The 22,300-nt window shown below is 41.2% G+C and overlaps 1 protein-coding gene across 1 annotated transcript; it reads right to left on the bottom strand.

The window, feature by feature from the left end:
• Positions 1-10,833: 10,833 nt before the first annotated feature.
• optc (opticin) lies at positions 10,834-16,388 on the bottom strand. Its single transcript, XM_066672881.1, has 6 exons — positions 16,233-16,388; positions 15,441-15,615; positions 15,041-15,199; positions 12,876-13,078; positions 11,976-12,071; positions 10,834-11,004 (listed from the first exon to the last, which is right to left on the bottom strand). The coding sequence occupies exons 1-6, from the start codon at positions 16,386-16,388 to the stop codon at positions 10,834-10,836; spliced, it is 960 nt and encodes a 319-aa protein (XP_066528978.1).
• Positions 16,389-22,300: the final 5,912 nt, after the last annotated feature.

Below are 22,300 nucleotides of genomic sequence, written 5' to 3' on the forward strand. Positions count from 1 at the left end.
TATTACCATACTGTTATTGTCTTAGTGGTAGAAAGATTCATGATATAAACCTTGCCACTCTCCCCCAGTTCGGAGAAAACCAAAGCTTCTTACAATGTGTTGAAACATGGACAATCAAAACACCCTTTGGGAAAGCATAGTGACAGAGTGTTTAACACACACACATACACACACACACACACACACACACACACAGGGCCCAGAGCACTATAGGACAACACCAACAGTTCAATAGCTGTCAAGCAGAGCTCATAGCCTCAATATTAAATTCTTCAACAGCCTGCAAAGAGAAAGAAAAAAAAACACTAGGTACAGGTGTCCAGCCTCGTTCTCACCCATCCTGCAGTTATCGCTATGGGCTACACTTTCATTTGCCTCACCCAGAGTCCAGTGTGTGACCTGTGATTAAGTCCAACAGAAGAAATGAATTTGTTTTTAAATATCATCTCCCATTCCCTTGTGGGACACACTTCCGGTGTTTGATTTGTAAATTTAGCTCTGTGCTAAGCATCAATAAAAACAGTAGCAGAAGTTATTTTAAATAAATCCAATCTATACCTATCTAACTGTTTTATAAGATTTAAAATCTCAAACAAGTATAAACTCTTAGGCTTGATTAGTGTAAAACAAACCTGGTGTGTGTAGTTACAGTTAAATATTACATTCATTCATTCATTATCTGTAACCCTTATCCTACTCAGGGTGGGTCCAGGGTGGGTCCAGACCCTACCTGGAATCATTGGGCGCAAGGTGGGAAAACACCCTGGAGGGGGCGCCAATCCTTCACAAGGCAACACACACTCACACATTCTCTCACATCTACAGACACGTTTGAGTCGCCAATCCACCTACCAACGTGTGTTTTTGGACTGTGGGAGGAAACTGGAGCACCCGGAGGAAACCCACACAGACACAGAGAGAACACACCACACTCCTCACAGACAGTCACCCGGAGGAAACCCACGCAGACACAGAGAGAACACACCACACTCCTCACAGACAGCCACCCGGAGGAAACCCACGCAGACACAGGGAGAACACACCACACTCCTCACAGATAGCCACCCGGAGGAAACCCAAACAGACACAGGGAGAACACACCACACTCCTCACAGACAGTCACCCGGAGGAAACCCACACAGACACAGGGAGAACACACCACACTCCTCACAGACAGCCACCCGGAGGAAACCCACACAGACACAGGGAGAACACACCACACTCTTCACAAACAGTCACCCGGAGGAAACCCACACAGACACAGAGAGAACACACCACACTCCTCACAGACAGTCACCCGGAGGAAACCCACGCAGACACAGAGAGAACACACCACACTCCTCACAGACAGTCACTCGGAGGAAACCCACGCAGACACAGAGAGAACACACCACACTCCTCACAGACAGTCACCCAGAGCGGGAATCGAACCCACAGCCTCCAGGTCCCTGGAGTTGTGTGACTGCGACACCTACCTGCTGCGCCACCGTGCCGCCTGTTAAATATTACAGAAGAATACAAATTATATTTCAGACCTTAAATAAATGTGATGTTCCTTAAAGGTGTGATGCAGTTGCAGTCAAATTGATTTTGATTTCCTGTAATGGTTCCACACATATATATGGTCATATGTTTATTGAATGTAGCAGTTGTTCGTATATTAACTGTAGATTGTATATTTGTATTGAAGGAGTTAATCCATGAGTTTCTGAAAGTGCCATCAAAATAAAGTTGTTCTGCACTCTCATTTGAATAAAATAATTTGAATAAAAATAATCTTTCATAATCTCCCTGTAACCATTCGGCATGTTCTCCCACACATGTTCTACCCCCCTTTTCTATACTGCTCTAAAAGACATTACACGTCTAGCACTTCACTTCACCTCGTCTTTAAGCCTTTATCATTTCATCTGGCACCTAATTATCTTTTTTTTTCCCTCTACAGGAGCATTTTGTAATCATCACAAACGAATGAAGAACTTCATATGTACTATCAGTCAGAGATGAGTGTGCCATGTTGGAAAACTTTGTTAAATAAACCTTCCCTTATAAGACAAACGTTGAGGTGACTTTTACTTAAAAAAACAGACCTACTTTTCTGGGAGGGGACCCTGAGTCTTCCATACTTGGCCAAGCAGGGGGAGTGGGCAGTTAGTTTCTGGATCTGATCCCCTGCTACCACCCACCATCACCTTCCCAGAACTCTCTTGGGGAGCGAGTTGTGTTTTTGTGAATGTTGGCCCAAGGCATCCCTTCCCTCTACATACCTCTTCCACAAAAGGAAGAGAGAGTAGGGAGAGTCCCTGTGATTCCAAGAGACTGCTGCTTGTCCAGGGGATCTGCATTGTGTCTCTTGTTTTCTGTTGCTCTGACAGAGACTTACTGTTCAGTCTGGCATGTCTCAAAGCCCCTTCTCTATTGTTTTTAAGACTAAAATTGTTATTGTCATCAAAGACTAACATCAAACTGCAAAACCAGCAAAAATACAACAGAAATCCATTACAGCGTCATGTTCCTTTCACATCCGGAGGTCAATGTTGGCTAGCACAACATGCTAATGATTTTGTGGTTGGAGCATTTGTAGGGAAAGTGTTCTTCCTTTCCTAGGCCAATTTGTCTTTATCATTTCGGAAATTAAGTAATATATAAAGATTTCCTTCAGAGTGGGTCGTACGGCGTACTACACTACGTTAACCTCTCAGTTTATCCGAATGTTTGCTAGCAGAGATATGCTAGCACAATATGTCACTGAATTTGCAGCAATCTGTTGAAATATTTGCCAGATGTATTTTGTGGATTGTGCGGCCCTCGTAGCAAGTGAGAGTATCCACCCAATGGCCAACAATTCATATCGCAAGTAGACTAGATGAAAATGGGGATGTTGGCCAGACCTGGGCCAGAAAATGTATAATAAATATAATATTTATAATATTTATTTACATTTTCCGTTCTGCTTTAAATGATACAACTACATTTTGGAGTCCCCCGCTGGCGCTAGCAGCCTGTCACAATTGAGGCAGGATTCGGACGTACATGCAAGGAATATTTAATTAAACTAAACCAATAACAAACAGAAAACAAACTCAAGAATACAAATTAGAACTTAGAACATAACTAGGACAGGAACATAACAGCTGTGAACTGTTGGCAGTGTGTAAGACAACTGACAAAGAAACACATCTACACACACAAGAACTGACCAGGGAACACTGGAACAAAGGGACTATATATACACCGAGCACTGACGAGGAACACCTGGGGACAATAACGAGAGGGCAGGACTACAAAGGAGACTCTGATGAGAGGGCAGAGCTAAGGTGGGACTAGGGCAGAGACAGGAAGAATAAACAGAGCCATGTGCTAAATGAGTAAAAAAACAAACACAGGACGTGACACAGCCATAATCCTGTAAGAGGAAATAACAACTGAATACATGCTAGCAGAGGGAGTAGCAAAACATATAGCTCCCTATATTACTGAGTAATCATCATTTGACGAGACGCACACTGACACATTCCACAGTCCATCCAATACATTCACAAACTTCAACATGAACCACAGTGCAGTAATTTAATACCATTATTTCCTCTAACTCAAAATAAATGCTTACTGGCCAACACATGCTAACAGAGGAGCTAGCAAAACCATTTTAAGTGTGTAGAATGTTCTGTTAGAAAGTTTATCGTTGTTGTAAGTAGTGTTTCAAATGAAAAATATAGTTAAATAACCATATGGATTCAAAGCTGATATTAGGGCAAAGAAACACTTAAACTAATCCTTTTATTGTAGTTTTTTTAAATGTACAGTTGAACGTCTGCTAGCAAAACAACTACACTTCCTGACCAAATCTTTGTAGGTGTTTTCCTCCTGAAGTGAAAGTGACTAATAGGGCGTTTGTCCCCCTCTGTGGTGGTAACAGCCTCTGCTCTTCTGGGAAGACTTGGAACAAGATAATTGGAACATTTGTGAGGTCAGATACTGATGTTGGGTGATTATTCCTGGAGCACAAGCGCCACTTTAAGTCATCCCAAAGGTATTACTCCAAAAGCCCAATGATGGTGGGCTTATAATGCTCAAGCTGACACTTGGTATTGAGCATGGTGACGTTATGTTCATGTACCATGGCCTTAGTGCTTCCCCCTCTATTGTCTATAGAGACTAAACAAGCTGTGTGAATGCAAAGCATGTGTCAATAATTCAGTGATTAGAAGGAGCATCTATAAATGTTTGGACATGTAGCAAAATAATTAGCACTAAATGGCAATCATTTTGAGGGTGCTTTTTGGTTGAACGCTCTCATTTCTTTTCAAAGTGAAAAAGAGCAGCTGAAATTGTACAATGGCATTTTTTTTATTACTATTGTATCAGAAGAAATCCAGCAGTGGAGGAACAATGACACATTTACAGGGCTCAGTAAATTACAATATGACTTCAAAGCGGATCTTCCCGGCACACCAGTGTAATTCTTTAAGTGCTAATAAGAATGGCAGTCCGTATAATGAAGTAAGGCTTTTTGCAGCACATTCTGAGGACTGGAGAAGGCACGTCCTCTTTGCAACATTTTAATGAACTGCCTTTGCATTCAAAGTCCCCTTCCACATCTGCCTCAGTTTTGTTTTTCTCTGTCTGTCTGTCTTTCGCTCTGTATTTTCCCCTCCATCTTTCTTTCTCACTCTCTCTCTCTTTCTGTCTGTCCAAGACACTCTTCGTTATTGATCATGAACGCACGCACAGGCGCCCACGCCACCCACCCACACACTGCCTGCAGTGTAGCCACGTCTCTGCTTCCTTGCTCTCTCACTCTCTCTCTCTCTCTGTTCTGTGCTTTTCCCTCTGTCCATATTATTCTGTTACTTTGCCATTATTTTCACCTTCCACCACCACCTCTTTGTCCCCTTCTTCAGGACTGGGGCAACAAGAACCTCTCTGAAGTCTCAATCGTCCTGATTGCCTTTTGTCTACAGAGTGAATAGACAGCAGACAAGAGGCAGAGCTCTCCATTATTCACATGCTTTGACTATGGTCTTGATTGATAGAAGAAAAAGAGAGAGAGAGAGAGAGAGAGAGAGAGAGAGAGAGAGGACAACAGAGAAGAGCTAGATAGAGAGAAAGAGACAGATGATTGTTTATAAACAGGAGATACATTGACAGAAACAGAGAAGGAGAGATGAGAAGAGTGAAAGTGAATAGATATTAAAAGAGAGAGAACGAGATTAAGATAGAAACAGAAAGAAAGAGAGACAGAGAGAAAGGGAGGTAGAGAAAGAAGAGTGAAAGTAAGAGGAGTTTTTAACAGGAGTGAAAGAGAGAGAGAGAGAGAGAGAGAGAGAGAAACTACAGACTGTCACGTCACTTTGGGATAAACAACGGGGCACAGAATAAAAAAATAATAAAATCACGGTGTGACACAAATTGCACTTTAATATCCTAATGCTTCTGCAAATGAGGTCACAGTGCTCAAAGCTGGCTTAGAGTGCGAGTTGATGGAGGTGCAAGTCATGGTGGTGCATTCCCGGGCTTTTGGTCAGGAAGGAGTGGCGCAGTTAGGGCTATAGCACTGCTGCCGTGATGAGAATGCAATATTGTGTGTGGGTGTGTGTGCGTGGGTGTGTGTGTGTGAGGCTGAAACCTGTTTACACACACACACTCAGAGGACGTGCCCTCCTTATGGCGACAAAAACCATGCTCTTATAACAATAATCACTACATTTGAGGGTGAAGTATTGTGTTAAGTTTATGGCAGTAGCACTTTATCAGTACATTTCCACAAAATAAAGGGAAGCCTATGTAATGGCCCCACAATGTATAAAAACAAACTTATGTGTGTAATGAGTGTGTGTAATGAGTGTGAGTGTGTGTGTGTGTGTGTGTGCGAGGTCAGGATGTATGTGTTGTTGGGGAAAAGGCTCGACTCAATTATTCTGTGGCTCTGGGCGCCCAGGCTCGCTGACAGGTGGATGGATGCAAGTTTTACATGTTCCTCCGCGCACACACACACACACACACACACACACTGTGTGCTGAACTACACCCCCGCACCATATGCACCTATGCTCCGCCTCTCCCTCCTTGGAATCGTGTGGGAGGGAAGCCCTAGGTCCTCCCAGGCATGCAATCAATGGGTAAAATGCAGGCGGAACGCAAGGTCACCTTCATGTACCCAATGCAGCAGAGAGGGAGGGAGGGATGGAGGGAGGGATGGAGGGAGCGACGTGGGGAGGGGGTGAGGGAGTGAGGGAGGGGCCGACAGAAAGGGAATGAAGAAATAAAATCTAGAAAAGAGGATGAATGAGGGAATGTGAAATAAAAAATGATGGAAAGAGAGAGAGAGAGAGAGTGAGAGAGAGAGAGAGAGAGAGAGAGAGAGAGAGAGAGAGAGAGAGAGAATGAAGAAATAAACCGAGAGCAGATGAATGAGGGGGTAATATAAAAGGAGAATAAACAGGAGGAAATACAAGACGAGAAAGAGACAGGAATGCTGAGGAGGAGAGGAAAACAGATGAGAGAATGAGGGAGAGTCGGGGAGAGAAAGAAGGAAGGAAACAAAATAAGAGAAGGATGGATGAATGAGGGAGGTGGTGACAGAGAGAGAGAGAGAGAGAGAGAGAGAGAGAGAGAGAGAGAGAGAGAGAGAGAGAGAGAGAGAGAGAATGAGGTAATTGACTAAGAAATAAAAGCTAAAATTAAAGCAAAGCAGACGAATGATGGGAGTGATGTGATGGAGAAAAGGAGGGAAGGAAAATAAGGAGAATGATAAAGAAGGGATATGAAAGCAAGAGAGAGAGAGAGAGAGAGAGAGAGAGAGAGAGAGAGATGAATGGGTGATGTAATATGTAATGAAGAAACATTAAGATTATGGGCGCTACAGAAACTGGAACGAGAGAGGAATGCTGAGAGAGAGAGAAAGAGAGAGGGAGGGAGGGAGAGAGAGAGAGAGAGAGAGGATGACTCAGACACAAAGGAATAGAGTGAAAGATTAGAAGGAAAGAAAGATGGAGAAAAGAGAAAGGGGAGAGTGAGAGAATGACAAGGCTAGAGAAACGAGAAGAAGGGCAAGAGAGAGAGAGAGAGAGAGAGAGAGAGAGAGAGAGAGAGAGAGAGAGAAATGAGGAGGGAGGGAGGGAGAGTAAATGAGAGATGGATGAAGAGTAAGACAGGCAGGACAATGGAAAAGAGGCAGAGAGGGAGAGTGAGAGGAGTGACGCAATGTAGTGAGAGAGTGAATGACAATGTTGGGGGGAGAGAGAGAAAGAGAGAGAGAGAGAGAGAGAGAGAGAGAGAGACTTGCTTGTCATGCCTTATTTCATAAACTAAGAATATGAATGGGTGGAATTCTATGTCGCCCCATTGCTACAGTAACAGCCTCTACTCAGAGCTTCACATCAGCCGATGGAACATTTCTGTGAGAATCTGAAAGCATTGAGCCACAAGAACATTAAAGCAACACTAAGTAAGATTTGGAATTTTTTTTCTCCAGGGCTCCCCCTAGGGTTTTAGAGTGGAATTTGCGTTTACAGCACTGTCCTGAAATCAGTGTCAGGAAAGGTAAGCAGGAAGTTTTCCTACCCTCCTCCAAAGGTTACATAGTGCTGTTGCTACAGTGCTGAGCCCAGAGTAGCCATAAGAGAGGCTCTATTCTCCCTATGATAAGTCAGTGGAGCTTCACAATTAATTTGAAACCATAATATTAATGTAAAAATACGACATAGTGTTCCTTTAATGAGGGTTGGTGCCACTGTTTCCCTGCTCCACAGCTTTTTAACCCTATACCCTATGCTTGACATAGCTTGTTTTTAACTTTAATGCTTTTCTATAGAAATTGCACAAGCCAAACCTGCACAAGAGAACATCTATGTCCTTCTGAATTCCTTCTTTCAGAAACAGAGCTTTGAGCTTATAACGTATCTTACTCTGGATGAGAAGCACAGCATAAACAGTTCAAAATGTGGTCGCCAAACACGGAGGAGAGTCGCCCCATCGGGAAAAATGGGGAAAGTGAAGGATGCAAAGGGAAATCTGGAAAGAAATATCCGCACTAATCCCAAAGCCCAGGCTTTAATGTGAGATCTGATGTGCTGGTGAGCAGCTCCTCCTTCTCATCCATTGATGAAGTGCAGCCCTCTGGGCGATGGAAAGCAGCCAGAACTGCAGTCCTGAGCGTATGGCTCAGTGAGGGGAGGACAGGAACAGGTCTTACTGTTTCCACTGATGCATATATTTTCGAGCGCATTCAGACAGTCTCTTGGCTCCAGCACTGTACTGTAACTTAAAACGTTTCATGACAGAACATTACGCCGAAGGGTGCGCCTTTGAACACCTTCTTTGGGGATATAAAGATTAGAATTATTATTTTCATATCTGTATTAATAATGATAATACTGATCAGTATGGAGCTTGCCCATCTGCAATAACAGCCTCTCCTCGTCTACAAAGGCTAACCTCAAGCCCTTTGGAACATTGCTCTGAGGATTTGATTGTATTCCACCACATTTCTGGATAACAAACTCCAATTCAACTCCTCCCAAAGGTAGTGGATGTTCCTCAAGAGAACCTCCCAAAGCTGGGGTGGGGTTAGTGAATTTATTCTCATGTGCACCTGCTGTAAAACATCCCAGTTCTGTGTAATTATTCGAGCTGTGTATGTGTGTGTGTGTGTGTGTGTGTGTGTGCAGTTGAAAACCTGTGAAAATTGCTGAGATACCTCAGTAGTAGAATTGTCTACAAACTTTTGGACATTCTCTTTGCCTGAGCCCCCCCAAATCAGTATCTATAAAGCATCTTAGATGTGACCAAATAAATAAGATGATTTTAGGCCAGTGTTTCAGCACTTAGAACGAATCTCAAAAAGAAAAAGGAAAAAAAAAACTAGGTCTAGGGTGCTACGAGAGGACTATTAGTCTGTTTAAGGGCTTACTGAACATCCTAAAAGGCCTTAGGTCACCAAGCTTAATGCCAAGCATGGGACAGAGGGGTATAAAGCCCCCAAGCTCTTGGCTGAGCTTTACAGCTGCATTATCTCTATCCAATACATGTGGGATGATTTGGATTGGCATTTCAACTTCTGAATAACTTCTCCTGGCTGGTAGCAGGAAATGTGAGAAAAGTCTGTATTTAAGTCCCATCTGTTCAACAGTTACATCCCTAAAAACTCATCTCTGCTCAATAGAATGACATATTTAGAAGTTCTTTCCAACATAAAGTTCCCTAATAACTAAATAAACTAAATAAAGTTCCCTAATAATAAAGAAACTTAGATGTGGCCTAAAACTACATTCAGCTACATTCAGCACACACAGAACCATGAGCAGGCAGTAAATCCCCACAGTTAGCCTTCCACTGCACACCTTCAACTTGGAAGCCTTGCCCCATAAGTTCACAGGATTGGTTCCTCAGGTTTATGACATCAGGAATCATGGCTAAATAAATGTTTGATACTGTGGGACATCGCAATGGAAATACTCAGTCATGTGGTGCTGACTGCTTATATATCTCATGATATACTTCTAGCATCTAGGCTAGTTCAAAACACAATCACAAAGATGTTAACAATGGAAAAGACTTGTCTTCACTGGGAGGGGGGTGGTCCTTAAATACTCATAAATCTGAGACTTTATTTCATAAGGCTCCTTGTTGCTTCTTCTGAGCCCATGAGAAATAAACAGACACGTTTGTTTTAGGTGGTTGTAAAACTCAGTATTGCTTTCTCAAGGCTGCATATGATCCAGCTGCTCAAACTCCTACAGTAAAGAGGTTTACAGGCATCTTTCCCCACTGCGCATGTGTAAATGGCAAACTATAAATATTTGAGAGTTGCTAAGTAACCCCTGCAACCACCTGCGGTACATGAACGAATCGACTTAAAAATAGACGGAAGCTAGCTGAGCTGTCACTCCCCTCACAATATCAGCTGTCTAGAGAACGGAAAGGCCGAATTATTCACTTCGGATGAGGCTCATGATGAAGAATTCGGCTGCACGTCTATTCAAAGTAGTCTAACAAGCTTTCTGGCAAAGCTCTGTATTGAAATATGTAGCAAGTCCTCCAGAGGAGACTGAGGGAACGGCACACTACATATAAAAGGAGCACTTCGCCACCCTGTGGCCATCGTTGGAACTGCAAGGCCCTACAAACTGACGTTAGGCAGAGCCTCGCCCTTTATTTCTCTCTGATTGGATGTTGTTCCTAAGTATGGGGCGGCGCTACACAACGAGTAATACTTCAAGGATGAAACGGGAAGGACAGAAACAAATGTGGACTAAAATGACTCCTGTTTATGTAACAGTGTTATAATATACACATTAAAACATTAAAATAAAGTCTTACCCACAAGCCCATCCCCAGTGCTGGGGTGTGTGTTTATATTTATATACCCCACTACATTACTGCCTTACACAGCAGACTAGAATTTGATTTGATTCCCAGGTGGGCGAGGAACACCAATAACGTTCACTGGGCATAATGCTTAGCACATTAACCCCTGTAACATCATTAAAATTGCCACTCTAGATAATAGCATCTGTCAAAATGCAATAAATTTAAATGTCTGTATTTTCAGCAACACATTTTTATGCTTATACATTTACGAGGATTGCATTATTCACTGGCACCACTGTACGGTGCCGATATCTGGATGGAGCCACTTTCAGAATTTACAGAGGAGCAGTTTTCGCACTCTTAGCTGCAATAAAAGACAATGTAAACATTTTATGTCATTCAGATGAAAACAAAAATAAAGCCATTTATGAACATAATTAAGATTAACCTTAAAGACTAATTACAGCCTAAGACCTATTTTTTAATCAATGGAAGATTGGAGTGGTCTTGAGCCCTCTCTCAGTGTTGGGTTCCTACGGGCAACCGTGGAAGACACACATATGCCCGAGCGTACAGATTGATATCCACTGGGTTGCCATCCAGCCTAATGTCTTCCAGAGCACTGCGGATGTAGTTAATGTCATGGCTGTTGCAGAAGGTGTCCTGGTTCAAGCTCTGGATGTTGTTGTTCTGGTGGTGAGGCAAGAGGAAGGTGATTATTATGTTAAGCAGGAAATTCGACAGGGTTACAAAACATGAGTGTGGCTAGTTTTTTTCTTCTCAGATTGGATAAAGAACCCTCTTTTCTGGTTTCAAACGGCAGCCGGATGTTGCCCTTAAGCTGGATATTGATTGCAGATTGTAGAGTGGCATGAATATATTGCTGTAGGTCATTGATAAAGTTTTGTACATCTACAAGCCGTCACTAACATTCATTTGTATTGACAGTTCATTCAAATTTGATAGAAAGTGTTACTGCTCCAATTCCACTGATGTCTAATGTCTGGCATTCGCCTATGATTTGTGGGAAGAACTTGGCCGGTGAAATCTGTGCAGTTAACAAAAATTAAATGATTAATTGTAACTGTAATGTGCCAATAGAAAATAGATCAAGAGCAGACACTGTGGTTGCAAACAGCCAACTTGCCACATGTGCAGGGAGCCAAAAAATATGAAGGAACATCAAGCGAATGACAACTCTGCCTGCACTGACGGCTTCAAATGCTTTGCATAGAAAGATCTTTATCAGTTTCATGGTGTGATAGTGAGCCGGTCATGTTGTGCATTCATATTGTTTATGCAAACAACACACTAATTCCAGTTAGTCGAATTATTATTAACCAATAACTAGTTCGGAGTTTAGAGTCCTCCAACAATGCTTCTTTTTTTATCATCATAAAATTTAAAACATGAATTCCTATCACCATCCAATGGACTGATTCTGTTTAAATACATGCACGTGTATTAGATTATATACTAATTATAGGTGTGAATGTATTTCTATTCATATACATATAATTCCTGTAAAATCTGGTAAAGATTCACAGTGATATGTGTGATATCTGTCCTGTACTGTCTCGCATTAAAACACCTATGTATTTGAATCAATTTGCTCATTTAGATTTATCAAAAGAGCAAAGGAGAAAGCAAGAGGCTGGAACCTGCAGATGAAGCACTCGTAGACTATCGGGTAGTGGGCCGGGGACGTAGTCTAACTTGTTGTCTGACAGGTACAGGAACTCCAGGTCTTTCATATCCTGTCAAAGAATTGAGAAGGCAAGGTAAAGGAAGTGAGATAATACACCGCAGGTTTCAATAGTGTCATGTAACTGTTATGTTGGGGTCAGTAAAGTTTGTCCTGTATTAAGAAAGCCTCTCTATGGATGGTGAAGGACTGAATAAGGTCAATATGTCTGCTCCTGAACTGCTGTAAGCTTTTAGCATAGGTCAGAGCTAGCGTTGTCTGTTTATTAGCGATAAAACATTGGCCATTTTATCGGAAACACCCTCTGTATGGGTGCACTTTTATATGGATTTGAATATGACCGTCTTTACTCATAGTATGATTGGATATTGGAATAGGTTATCAAATAAGGACATAACAGGAAACGCTAGAGAGTTGCTAGCAGAAATTAGCATTTTTGTTTAACAATAGCATTAAATATACACTGTCTACAGGGGAAAAGAATGATGATTCACACCTCTGACACGGTCTACTATGACCATACGAAGTGATTTCTGTTTAAAATTTGCTCAGATGTGACAAAATAGAAATGTGATTATTGCTAAAACAGAATGAAATACACTTGGAAGGTCATCAAATATAATTTTGAAACGACCACCATAAAATCACCACTAACCCAAAACCTAGCTTTACATAGTGAGATTTCCCAATAAAGGGTTTAAAACACTGGACTGTGTAGGAATTGAATACAACTACAGAGTGACTACAGCATTTCAGGCTGTGATCTTTGTGGATTATTTTACTTTGTCATCAGATTACTGCTGTATTCGCACATGGGTGTGTCACTGTTCGGTCTTGCTCTTAGAAAAGCACTTGCCTTAAAGGCCTCTCTGTGCATGCCGGCATTCTTCAGGCGGTTGTTGCGGATGTCAATATGCCTCATAGTGACTGGCAGCTCAGGCAGTGCCTGGACCTTGTTGTCAGTTAGCAGCAAATCCTGGAGCTGTGGAAGTGAGCGGAAGGCATCCTCTCCCAGCACAGAGATCTGGTTCCCTGTAAGGTCAATCCGTTTCAGCTGGTCTGAGAACAGAGGAAGGGGAAGTAATGTAGTTTTGTAGGGCCTTGTTTTTGCATTTCTTTGCATTTTATCTGCCATTCATTTCCACTGAGGTCCATTTATAACATTCGCTGTGGTTCAGGTTCAGGTTCTGGTCATTTCAGCATAGCAATTTACCAACCTCTCTTTATTCCTCAGAATTTAACAGGCAATTTTTTTGCTACTAAGTATAGCGTACTGAATGATGTTGACAAGCTGTGAACTGATAGGCTGTTCTATTTTTTGAATGAGCTTAATTAAAAAAGCAGGCACTCCACTTCAGTATAGATCTATATGGCTAAGCTGGTAAAAGCTGAATTTCTAGGTGGTAATATGTTTTGTGAAAAAGAAAAAAAAAGGAAGGGTGCGGGCCACTAAAGAGAACATTTTGAACATTTTTCTCAGTTCTGCTTATGGCATTAGTATAGCTCATGTACCAAAAACATTCACAGTTAATTTGTACACAATAATTTCCAGCCTCTCTTTGTTCCTTAGAATGAAATCTGTTTTGGTTTCAATGCATTTAAGACTGATATATGTAAATGAGCTCTGTTCTGATCGGCTGCCTTATATTGCCTAATTATACATTATTCAAAAACACTCTTTATAACTTCAGCATGAAAAGACTATGCTAAACATCTGTAAAGGTGAATAATAATGTTGCATTTTCTTTAAAACTCTTTTTTGCAGCTTATTACTTGAAAGTTTACAACTGATAAAACTTAACAAGAACTTAAAAAAAAAACAAGAGCAAAGAGAAACTAGGCAAGCTTAGATTATCAGGACCACCATTAGCCACATAGCCATGTGTTTCTGGTGTTTCAAAAACAGGAAAAACCCCAAATACATCCCCTTGTCATTGGACGGTCTGGAGAAGCGTTGGTGCTTCATATAAATGTTTTGTTTACAATAATAACAAATAATAATAGTATAAAAAATAGTTTATCTTGTCAGTTACTTGTCAGTGTGTGTGCGTAATCAGGGAATCACGTTGTTTTACGATTTCGTGTAAAACAAAGTTAAACAAAAAGCCATGCAGATGTAATGCACCTGTCAGTAACGGTGAGATGTGTACGTGTATTCGTGTCGTTATAGGGACAGACAATATGACTTTCTGTTTGTTAAATATATAGTAGGAAACCAAAGGCTGAGTCACAGAAACATTCTCCAAATATAAAGAAGAAACTATGATAAATATTACCTCAACAACATTCAACACATTTCTGTTTGAGGTTCCAGTAAAACACTGAACTGCTCACCGCGGTGGATGGTAGACCTACAGCGCTGAAGCGGTTTTGAATGTGTCCCAATTCAGCATTCACCTGACCCCTTGAACTCTTCAACCCTCACGACTTCTGCTCACCTTTCTACATTGTCATGAAAGTGAACATTTTAATGAAGGATTCAGGGCTTATGACAAGAAATGGGACTGTGTCAGTCAGTCAATCAATCAGTAAGCGTAAATGCTTCCTCTAGGCCGGCCTGGCAGGCGGTCCGACAAAAAAAGGCCCAGATGTATTTGATGCAAAGCAATGAATAGCACTCCTTGTGGAGCAGTGGCTAAATGTGAGTGAGTGGGGCCGCCGTGTGAAGAGTTTGTGTATGTGTGTGTCACAAACCAGTTCCATGAGGTAATTCACATTTAATAAAATACAACTTTCCAGATCTTTGCGATTTGTAGCATGTATGCTAATTTTAGCTTACAGGGCATCACACACACATATGGACACAGCCAACACCCTGGGCCCTGGAGCTCTGTGGCAATGACACGACCTGGAGTGTCCCTGAGCTTCCCTTCCATGAATACTGTTTGCTAATTTTTGGTGGTTAAAATAGCATGTTTCAACAGTACTCCATCACAATTTCATCAAATGTGTTGCACCCCGGCTACGTTCAAATAAGAAACAAGATCTGAACATTTAGAACTGAAATTGCATCCATCTTACTCAGGTTGAAGAAATCTTTATTCTTGACCTCATTGATCTTGTTGAAGCGAGCGTAGAAGTATGTGGTGTCCTTGGGCAGTGGGGGGATGTCGGTTAAATCGGAGTCGTCACAATACACACTCCCACTGAGGCACACACACAGCAGGCAGGTTGGCATCCCTGCAGAGGAGCAAGAGAAGGTAATGGCATCTTTCACCACAAGAGGGTAGAAGGGTCACATGTGGAAGGCAGCAGTGCATTATTTGGACCATTTCCCTTGGCCTGCAACGTGGTGATAAGATTTTGAGTGTTTAATGAGGCACATCGAAATGAATATCACATGCACCAAATTGTATTTTCAGCCAAGGCATCTTTGTTTTGGATTTCTGTGCTCCTTGTAAACAGCCAAGGTTCCACTCACCCAGGTCTGTCTGAGGACCAAAAAGGCCAGGGCCTAAAAAGTCCAGAGTGGCAGCAACCGGAGGTTTGGTGGTCTGTGGTGGAAGGGTCACCTCTGGGGTGTAGTCTGGAGGTAGGACTGCAGGAGGTGGTTGAGTGACAGCTGGAGGAGGTGGAGCCACAGTTCCAACCTCAATCTGTAACAGGATCACAGTTTGTATTCAGCCATTTTGTCAAGCATACTGAATTAGACCTTCTCTATAAATAAAGTAACATTAAAGGAACACTAGGTAATAATTTTATCTTGAAATTACAGCTTCAAAATCACTGTGATGGTTCACTGACCCGTTATGAAGAGAACAGCGCCTCTCATGTAGGTACTACAGGCTCAGCACTGCAGCACCTGCACCATATAACGTTTGGAGGAGGGTAGGAAACCCAGCAAAGAAAAATAAAATAACAGTCCTTGAGCAAGACTCCTAACACTACATTAGCCCACTGCTGTAATACGAATGACCTCACAAGTCATTCTGGATTACAGCGTCAACAAAATGCCATACATTTATATTGTAAATCCAACATCAGTAGCTAGGTTGGTCCTACCCTCTGAGTTATATAGTGCAGTTTCTGCAATGCTGAACTCGGAGTAGCAACAATACCAGCTTTGTTCTCGCTATTACATGTCTCAGTATTAATTGTGAACCATCACAATTGTAACCATGTCATTTATGGTAAAAATACTACCTAGTGTTCCTCTAATACACTTGATTTCTACAGGATGAGCAAGTGTTGCCTTATGATCCTCTGCTTTTACCTCCTCATCCAAGTCATCATAATCATAGCTGTTCAGCTCAAATGTGTCCACATCATAAATCTCCAAGTCATAAGTCGCAGGATCAACATCCAATGGAGGAGCTCCACTACTGTATCCCAGCAGAGCCATAGCTACAACAGCTACGAACAGCGCCATCTGTAGGCAGAAAATTACAAATCTCTACATTAAAACACACAACATTGTCTTACAATTTAAAATCATGTTACAGATGTGAGAAACAATAGTGAAATGTTTTCTGGTGTTTTTTAGAGGCTTTCTGGTGGACGATTTTGGTCACAATCATAATATTTTGATACATTGCCAATCTCATTCATTCACTCATTCATTGTCTGAAACTGGAGCACCCGGAGGAAACCCACGCAGACACAGAGAGAACACACCACACTCCTCACAGACAGTCACACGGAGGAAACCCACACAGACACAGGGAGAACACATCATACTCCTCACAGACAGTCACCCGGAGGAAACCCACGCGAACACGGGGAGAACACACCAAACTCCTCACAGACAGTCACCCGGAAGAAACCCATGCAGACACAGAGAGAACACACCACACTCCTCACAGACAGTCACCGGAGGAAACCCACGCGAACACAGAGAGAACACACCACACTCCTCACAGACAGTCACCCGGAGGAAACCCACGCAGACACAGGGAGAACACACCACACTCCTCACAGACAGTCACCCGGAGGAAACCCACACAGACACAGGGAGAACACATCATACTCCTTACAGACAGTCACCCGGAGGAAACCCACACGAACACGGGGAGAACACACCAAACTCCTCACAGACAGTCACCCGGAAGAAACCCATGCAGACACAGAGAGAACACACCACACTCCTCACAGACAGTCACCCGGAGGAAACCCACGCAGACACAGGGAGAACACTATTTCTTATTATTATTTCTTTTATATTATTATTATTTGTTTGTATTTACTGTGGTTATGTATAATGTTATAAAAGCACAATACTCACTGAGAAGTAATTATTTTAAACATATATAATTGTCTTAGGTGTCTAAGACTTCTGCGCAGTACTGTACATAGAGAAAAGGACATTTTCAATACCAAGATAAATGATCCTTAACCTTATATTGAAAGTATATTGATGTTCGTACAACCTGCTTCAATTTGCAATGTTTTAGCTGGTCTTTTCAGCATGGAATTTGACACGTGTGAGGGCAGCTGAAAAAGGACCAATATCTGGATGCCATTCTGTTTTCTGACAGCAGTGGTTTTGTTTATCATTTTAATAATTTATCACAATAATGATTTCCAAGCTCTATTTTCCATCTTGGTAAAGAACCCTTTAGAAATATTCTGGATCTCAAAGGGTTCCTGGTTTTATGTTGCACCACTTACTTTACTATTAAAAAAGAATAATACTAAATGGAAAACTATGATGAAAAATGTATTTATGGGGTATTTGTATGTATTTTTATGTGTATTCATTTTCTTATACATTCTAAATTAAGAGCTACAATGTATTTCACAATAAACAGGTCAGTCATAACCTGAAAATGACCTCCTTGTTTTAAGACTCACTTTACTGACCATATGTTCATTCGTAGTTCTATATTCACAGATTGTAGTTTATTTGTTGTTTTCTGCATATTTTATTAGCCAATTACCAAGGGCTAAAACCTTTCAAATATAGATATCACACGTCACTAGGTAAAGGTCTATTGTGTGATTACATACTGGTGATTTATGCAGTTGAATGTTTTGGTATTTCAGAAAAAAATGGGACGGGATCCATGTGAGCTGTTGCTGGAGCTTTGTGGACTGTGTTAAACAGCTGGGGCTACACATAATAATGATCATATACTACCATTAAAGTGAGAAAAATATGTATCCCTTCAATAATCAATGCTTTTCAGACACTGATCACTTTTACGTCATCTCACATACCTGAGCTATTGTTCTGATATAGGATATGAGGATATAAAGTGCTCTCCAAATATTTTTTCCCGACCTATTTATCCTTTCATGTTGCTCTTATCTCCCTCTAGAGTCTTTCACCTCTGAGTGATGAAAGTGATCACTTATTCGTACATTCTTTACTATCATGATAAAGGGGCTTTGTCCTGGACCCTGCTGAGATGTTATGCCAATGTTTGGCTAGCCTTATTTAACGTTTTTCTTTCCTCTCCATCTGCTTGAGAGTGAACTCACTTCCCCTACCGGATCTCTCAGGGTTAGTTACACAACACCAGACACAAATGGAGTTACTAGCACTCATAAGAGAGGATCATTTTATAGAAAAAACACTGTGGCATCCAAAGACTTTGGGTGTTTTCAACAGAGCAGTTTGAGAACGCTTGTTTCTTGGGAGTGTAAATAATAAATAAATTCATAAGAAACAAAGGAATCGTTTTGATCAGGGTGGCACAGTGTTGCGGTCACACAGCTAGGGTCCTAGGGTCCTAGGGTCCTAGGTTAAATAGTAGCCTTGGGTCACTGTCTCTGAGAAGTTTGGTGTGTTCTCCTTCTGTCTGAGTGGGTTTCCACCTCCAATCCAAAAACACTGTTAGCCACTGACTGTCTGTGTGAGATATTTCACATGTTTGAGTGTGAGTGACTCTGTGGTGTGGCATCCTCTCCAAGGTGCATTCCTGCTTTGCATCCAAAGAATTCTGGTAGATTCTGGACCCACTGCAAGACTGACGATGTCCTCAAAAGATCAGACTGGCTATAGATACTCCAGTAATAATATGCCTATATTGGGTATATTATTGGGTGAGAGTCCTTGGGCATGAATCCCAATTCTGCATTAACCTTCCTCTGTAACAAGATAAAACATTACAACACACTCAGGAAAAGAGCATTTGCCAAATGCATTAATATATGTTTTATTATGGACCATAAAGCAATTCATGCATGCATATTTATTTTATTTTTTTGATGAGCTACAGACAATGATAAGAATATTTTGTCTCACACAGTGGAATATGATTATTCTTTCACATTTTCACAAAAAAAAACATCAGCAGTTCCTCTAAGACAAAATAGTAAATATAAAAATAATAGCAAACCAGATGTTTTCACTCTGACCTCATATTCCCACACAGCTACTGAGTTACTTCAGCAGCCACATGATGGTCGTGGTCCCAAATCTACAAATTTGTTCATGCAGAGAAGAAAAAGCTAATTGGATTTTCACATTTTCCCCTGATGACTGATTTGTGGCTTGTTGATATAATCTGCACAAAAGCTAAAATATGTAAAGGTAGAAGAATACGAGCCAGCAATGTATACCCTGATCAGCCACAAACATTAATATGGCCTCTTTGTATCTACATTCATTGTCCGTTTTATCACCTCTGCTGACTATAAGGCTGCACCTTGTAGTTCAGTTACACAGTGTAGCTCACCTGTTGCTCTGCATACTTCAACAGAAAGGACTCTCACAGGACCGACCACCGGAAAGCAGCTATGTTTTTGGGACATGGATCATTCTCAGCGCTGCAGTGACACTGACGTGGTGGTGGTGGTGTGTTAGTGTGTGTTGTGCTGGTGTAGAGTGGATCAGACACAGCAGTGCTGCTGGAGTTTTTAAACCCCTCAGTGTCTCTGATGGACTGAGCATGTCTCTGTGTCCACCAACCAAAAATATCCAGCAACAGATGAGGTACTGGCTCTGACTTTACATCTACAATGTGGTAGGTGTGTCTAACAGTGTGGACAGGGATTGGACACAATGGTTTTAAACTTCAGCAGCACTGCCATGTCTGATCCATTCATAAGAGAGCAGCACACACTAACTGATGCAATGCTGAGAGATCTTGATGAAGTGAATACTCAATGGGCAAAATAAGATAGTGAACATGAATCAGAGGCCAGCTTAGCTTCAAAGTAAAGATATGTGTGAAAGCACAGCAAGGATAAGACCCAGATGGAGGATGATGTGGTGGAGTTTGATGTATATCTGAGTGTATAAAATAACATAATATATGAACTGGAGAGAATGATATAGAATGTGAGGAACTTAGAGAAGGAAAACTAACAGAAACTACACCGAACCTGACCAAGAATGAGAGAATCAGTGAATCAGTGAATCTACTGATGAACTAAGGCCAAAGATTTGTAGACACTCCTTGAAATGAATGAATTTCACTAATATATCTATTTAATTATTCAAATAAGATAATTATTTTATAATCTTCTTCAAAAAGCATGTGCACATACAAGCACGCCCCATGTTGCTGATTGGCTGGATTAGTGTTTCTGTGTTTGGTGCGACCCACTTTGTGTGTTTCCCATTTACTAAGCCGGGGATGTGTACCAACACTGCACTTTTTTCCTACGTGCAAACAGCCTGGAGCGTTAGTGAACGGTGAAGAAACTTTCACTGAATTTTAGAAAAACACTATTAAATTGAAATTACTCACAGTTACCGATTTTCTTGACAGTATGCCAAGCTCTCTCTCAGTACTTATCCACATCCAATCCACCCCTTGAGGCTCGCTATCGGCTAACAAAGGTTTTACATGTCCCAGGTTCTAAAGATGATAGATTTCTGGCTGCTCCAAGATTTGAAAATTTTAAAAATCTATCTAGTTTCTCAGACTTTAAAGTCATATTAAAGACTATTTTAATAAAATTAAAATCGTCTGTTCCATGGTTTAATGATTATTTCTGTCTTGTCATCAATTGCTTTATGTCTTTTATTGTTTCTAGGATGATTTATTGTTGTATAGAACATTTCCCAGCATGTTTCTTTTTAAATTGTACTGCCTGCTTTAAGACATTTAGTGCATGCTTTTATTTCCTCCTTTTTAATTAATCTAGTCCTTACTCTTGTTTAGTTTCCACTTATTTAGATGTGCATCATAATGGATGAAACCTTTAAATGTGCTAATAAAGCGGACCTGACCTGGCTTGATACCTTGTGGATCTGAGAGAGTTTTTTTAAGATAACGGTGGAATTTGCTAATAAAAACACATGCAGTGCACCCCTCCATGGCATTTAAAACCCTGGCATTTGTCAAGATTTTGCATTGCTGTTACTCCCACAGTAAAGATACATGAAAACCATACCCTGTGCACTCAAGAAGATGCTCTGTAAACTGATCAAATTCACTGATGATGAATTTGTGAATTCATGCAAATGAACATGTATCTAGTCGGTTAGTTTGGCAGATAATATATGTATAAAAAAATAAAGCTGTCAACAGAAAAAGAGTATTTATTTCCGTGTGTTATATTTAAATGTGCATTTGGTAATGTCTGTTTTTTCTACTGTGTGATAGATTTGCTAACGCTCTCTTTATAGTAAAACCCTCTACTTACCTCCCCAAGACCTTTGACACAGTGGGAACCCTGTCCAGAACTGTTCGTCCAACATCAATACCTGATTCCACTAATGCTCTTGTGGTTAAATACAGTCAAATGCTCAGAAAAATGTTCCAACCTTGAGACTAGAAGTTTTTTCACAAGAGTAGAGGCTGTTAATGCAGTGAAAGGAGGCCAACTCCTTATAATACCCTTAACTTTAGACGAAATACCAAATAGGTAGATTTCCATCAATGTTTCACTCTATAATGTATGTATTTTTATTAAAATTGTTAAGAGGTGTACTGAATGATCCTTAACAATCACTGGACTATTCTACTCTGATTATTAAGTAACGTATAGTGATTCCTCAGGGATCCATAGTGGTTAGTGGCTATTGCAGAGTACTTTTTGAAACAATTCATTGTCCTTGTGGAAAACTAAACAATAAACCTAGAGTATAAATGATTAAAGTGAAACCCCTGCGGTCAAGGCACTGCTTCTCACCTCAGACCCCCAGTAACCTCGGTCTGTAAGCCTGTAACTTTTCTTTGATAGCAAGTGGGCCTTCTTTATCAACACTACATCAACACCCACACGTTATCATTCTGGAGATAGGAAAAATAGACAATGCCATACCTTCTGAGTTTGTGTGTGGACTGCCAGAGTCTCAGCTTCGATCCGTGGGGACTCCTAGTAAGCAACCTGGTGGTCAGCAGAATGTCTGAGTCCCAGGAAAGTGGCTAGTACTTGGCTAGTGTA

The sequence above is a fragment of the Hoplias malabaricus genome, chromosome 5, assembly GCF_029633855.1.
Source record: "Hoplias malabaricus isolate fHopMal1 chromosome 5, fHopMal1.hap1, whole genome shotgun sequence".
NCBI classification, from domain to species: domain Eukaryota; kingdom Metazoa; phylum Chordata; class Actinopteri; order Characiformes; family Erythrinidae; genus Hoplias; species Hoplias malabaricus.

Coding starts and splice junctions, on each gene's coding strand:
- optc (XM_066672881.1), bottom strand. CDS start 16,388: ATGGCGCTGTTCGTAGCTGTTGTAGCTATGGCTCTGCTGGGATACAGT. Junction 13,079..15,040: donor TAAAGATTTCTTCAACCTGA/GTAAGATGGATG, acceptor CTCTGTTCTCAG/ACCAGCTGAAACGGATTGAC. Junction 12,072..12,875: donor TGCACAGAGAGGCCTTTAAG/GCAAGTGCTTTT, acceptor ATTCTTTGACAG/GATATGAAAGACCTGGAGTT.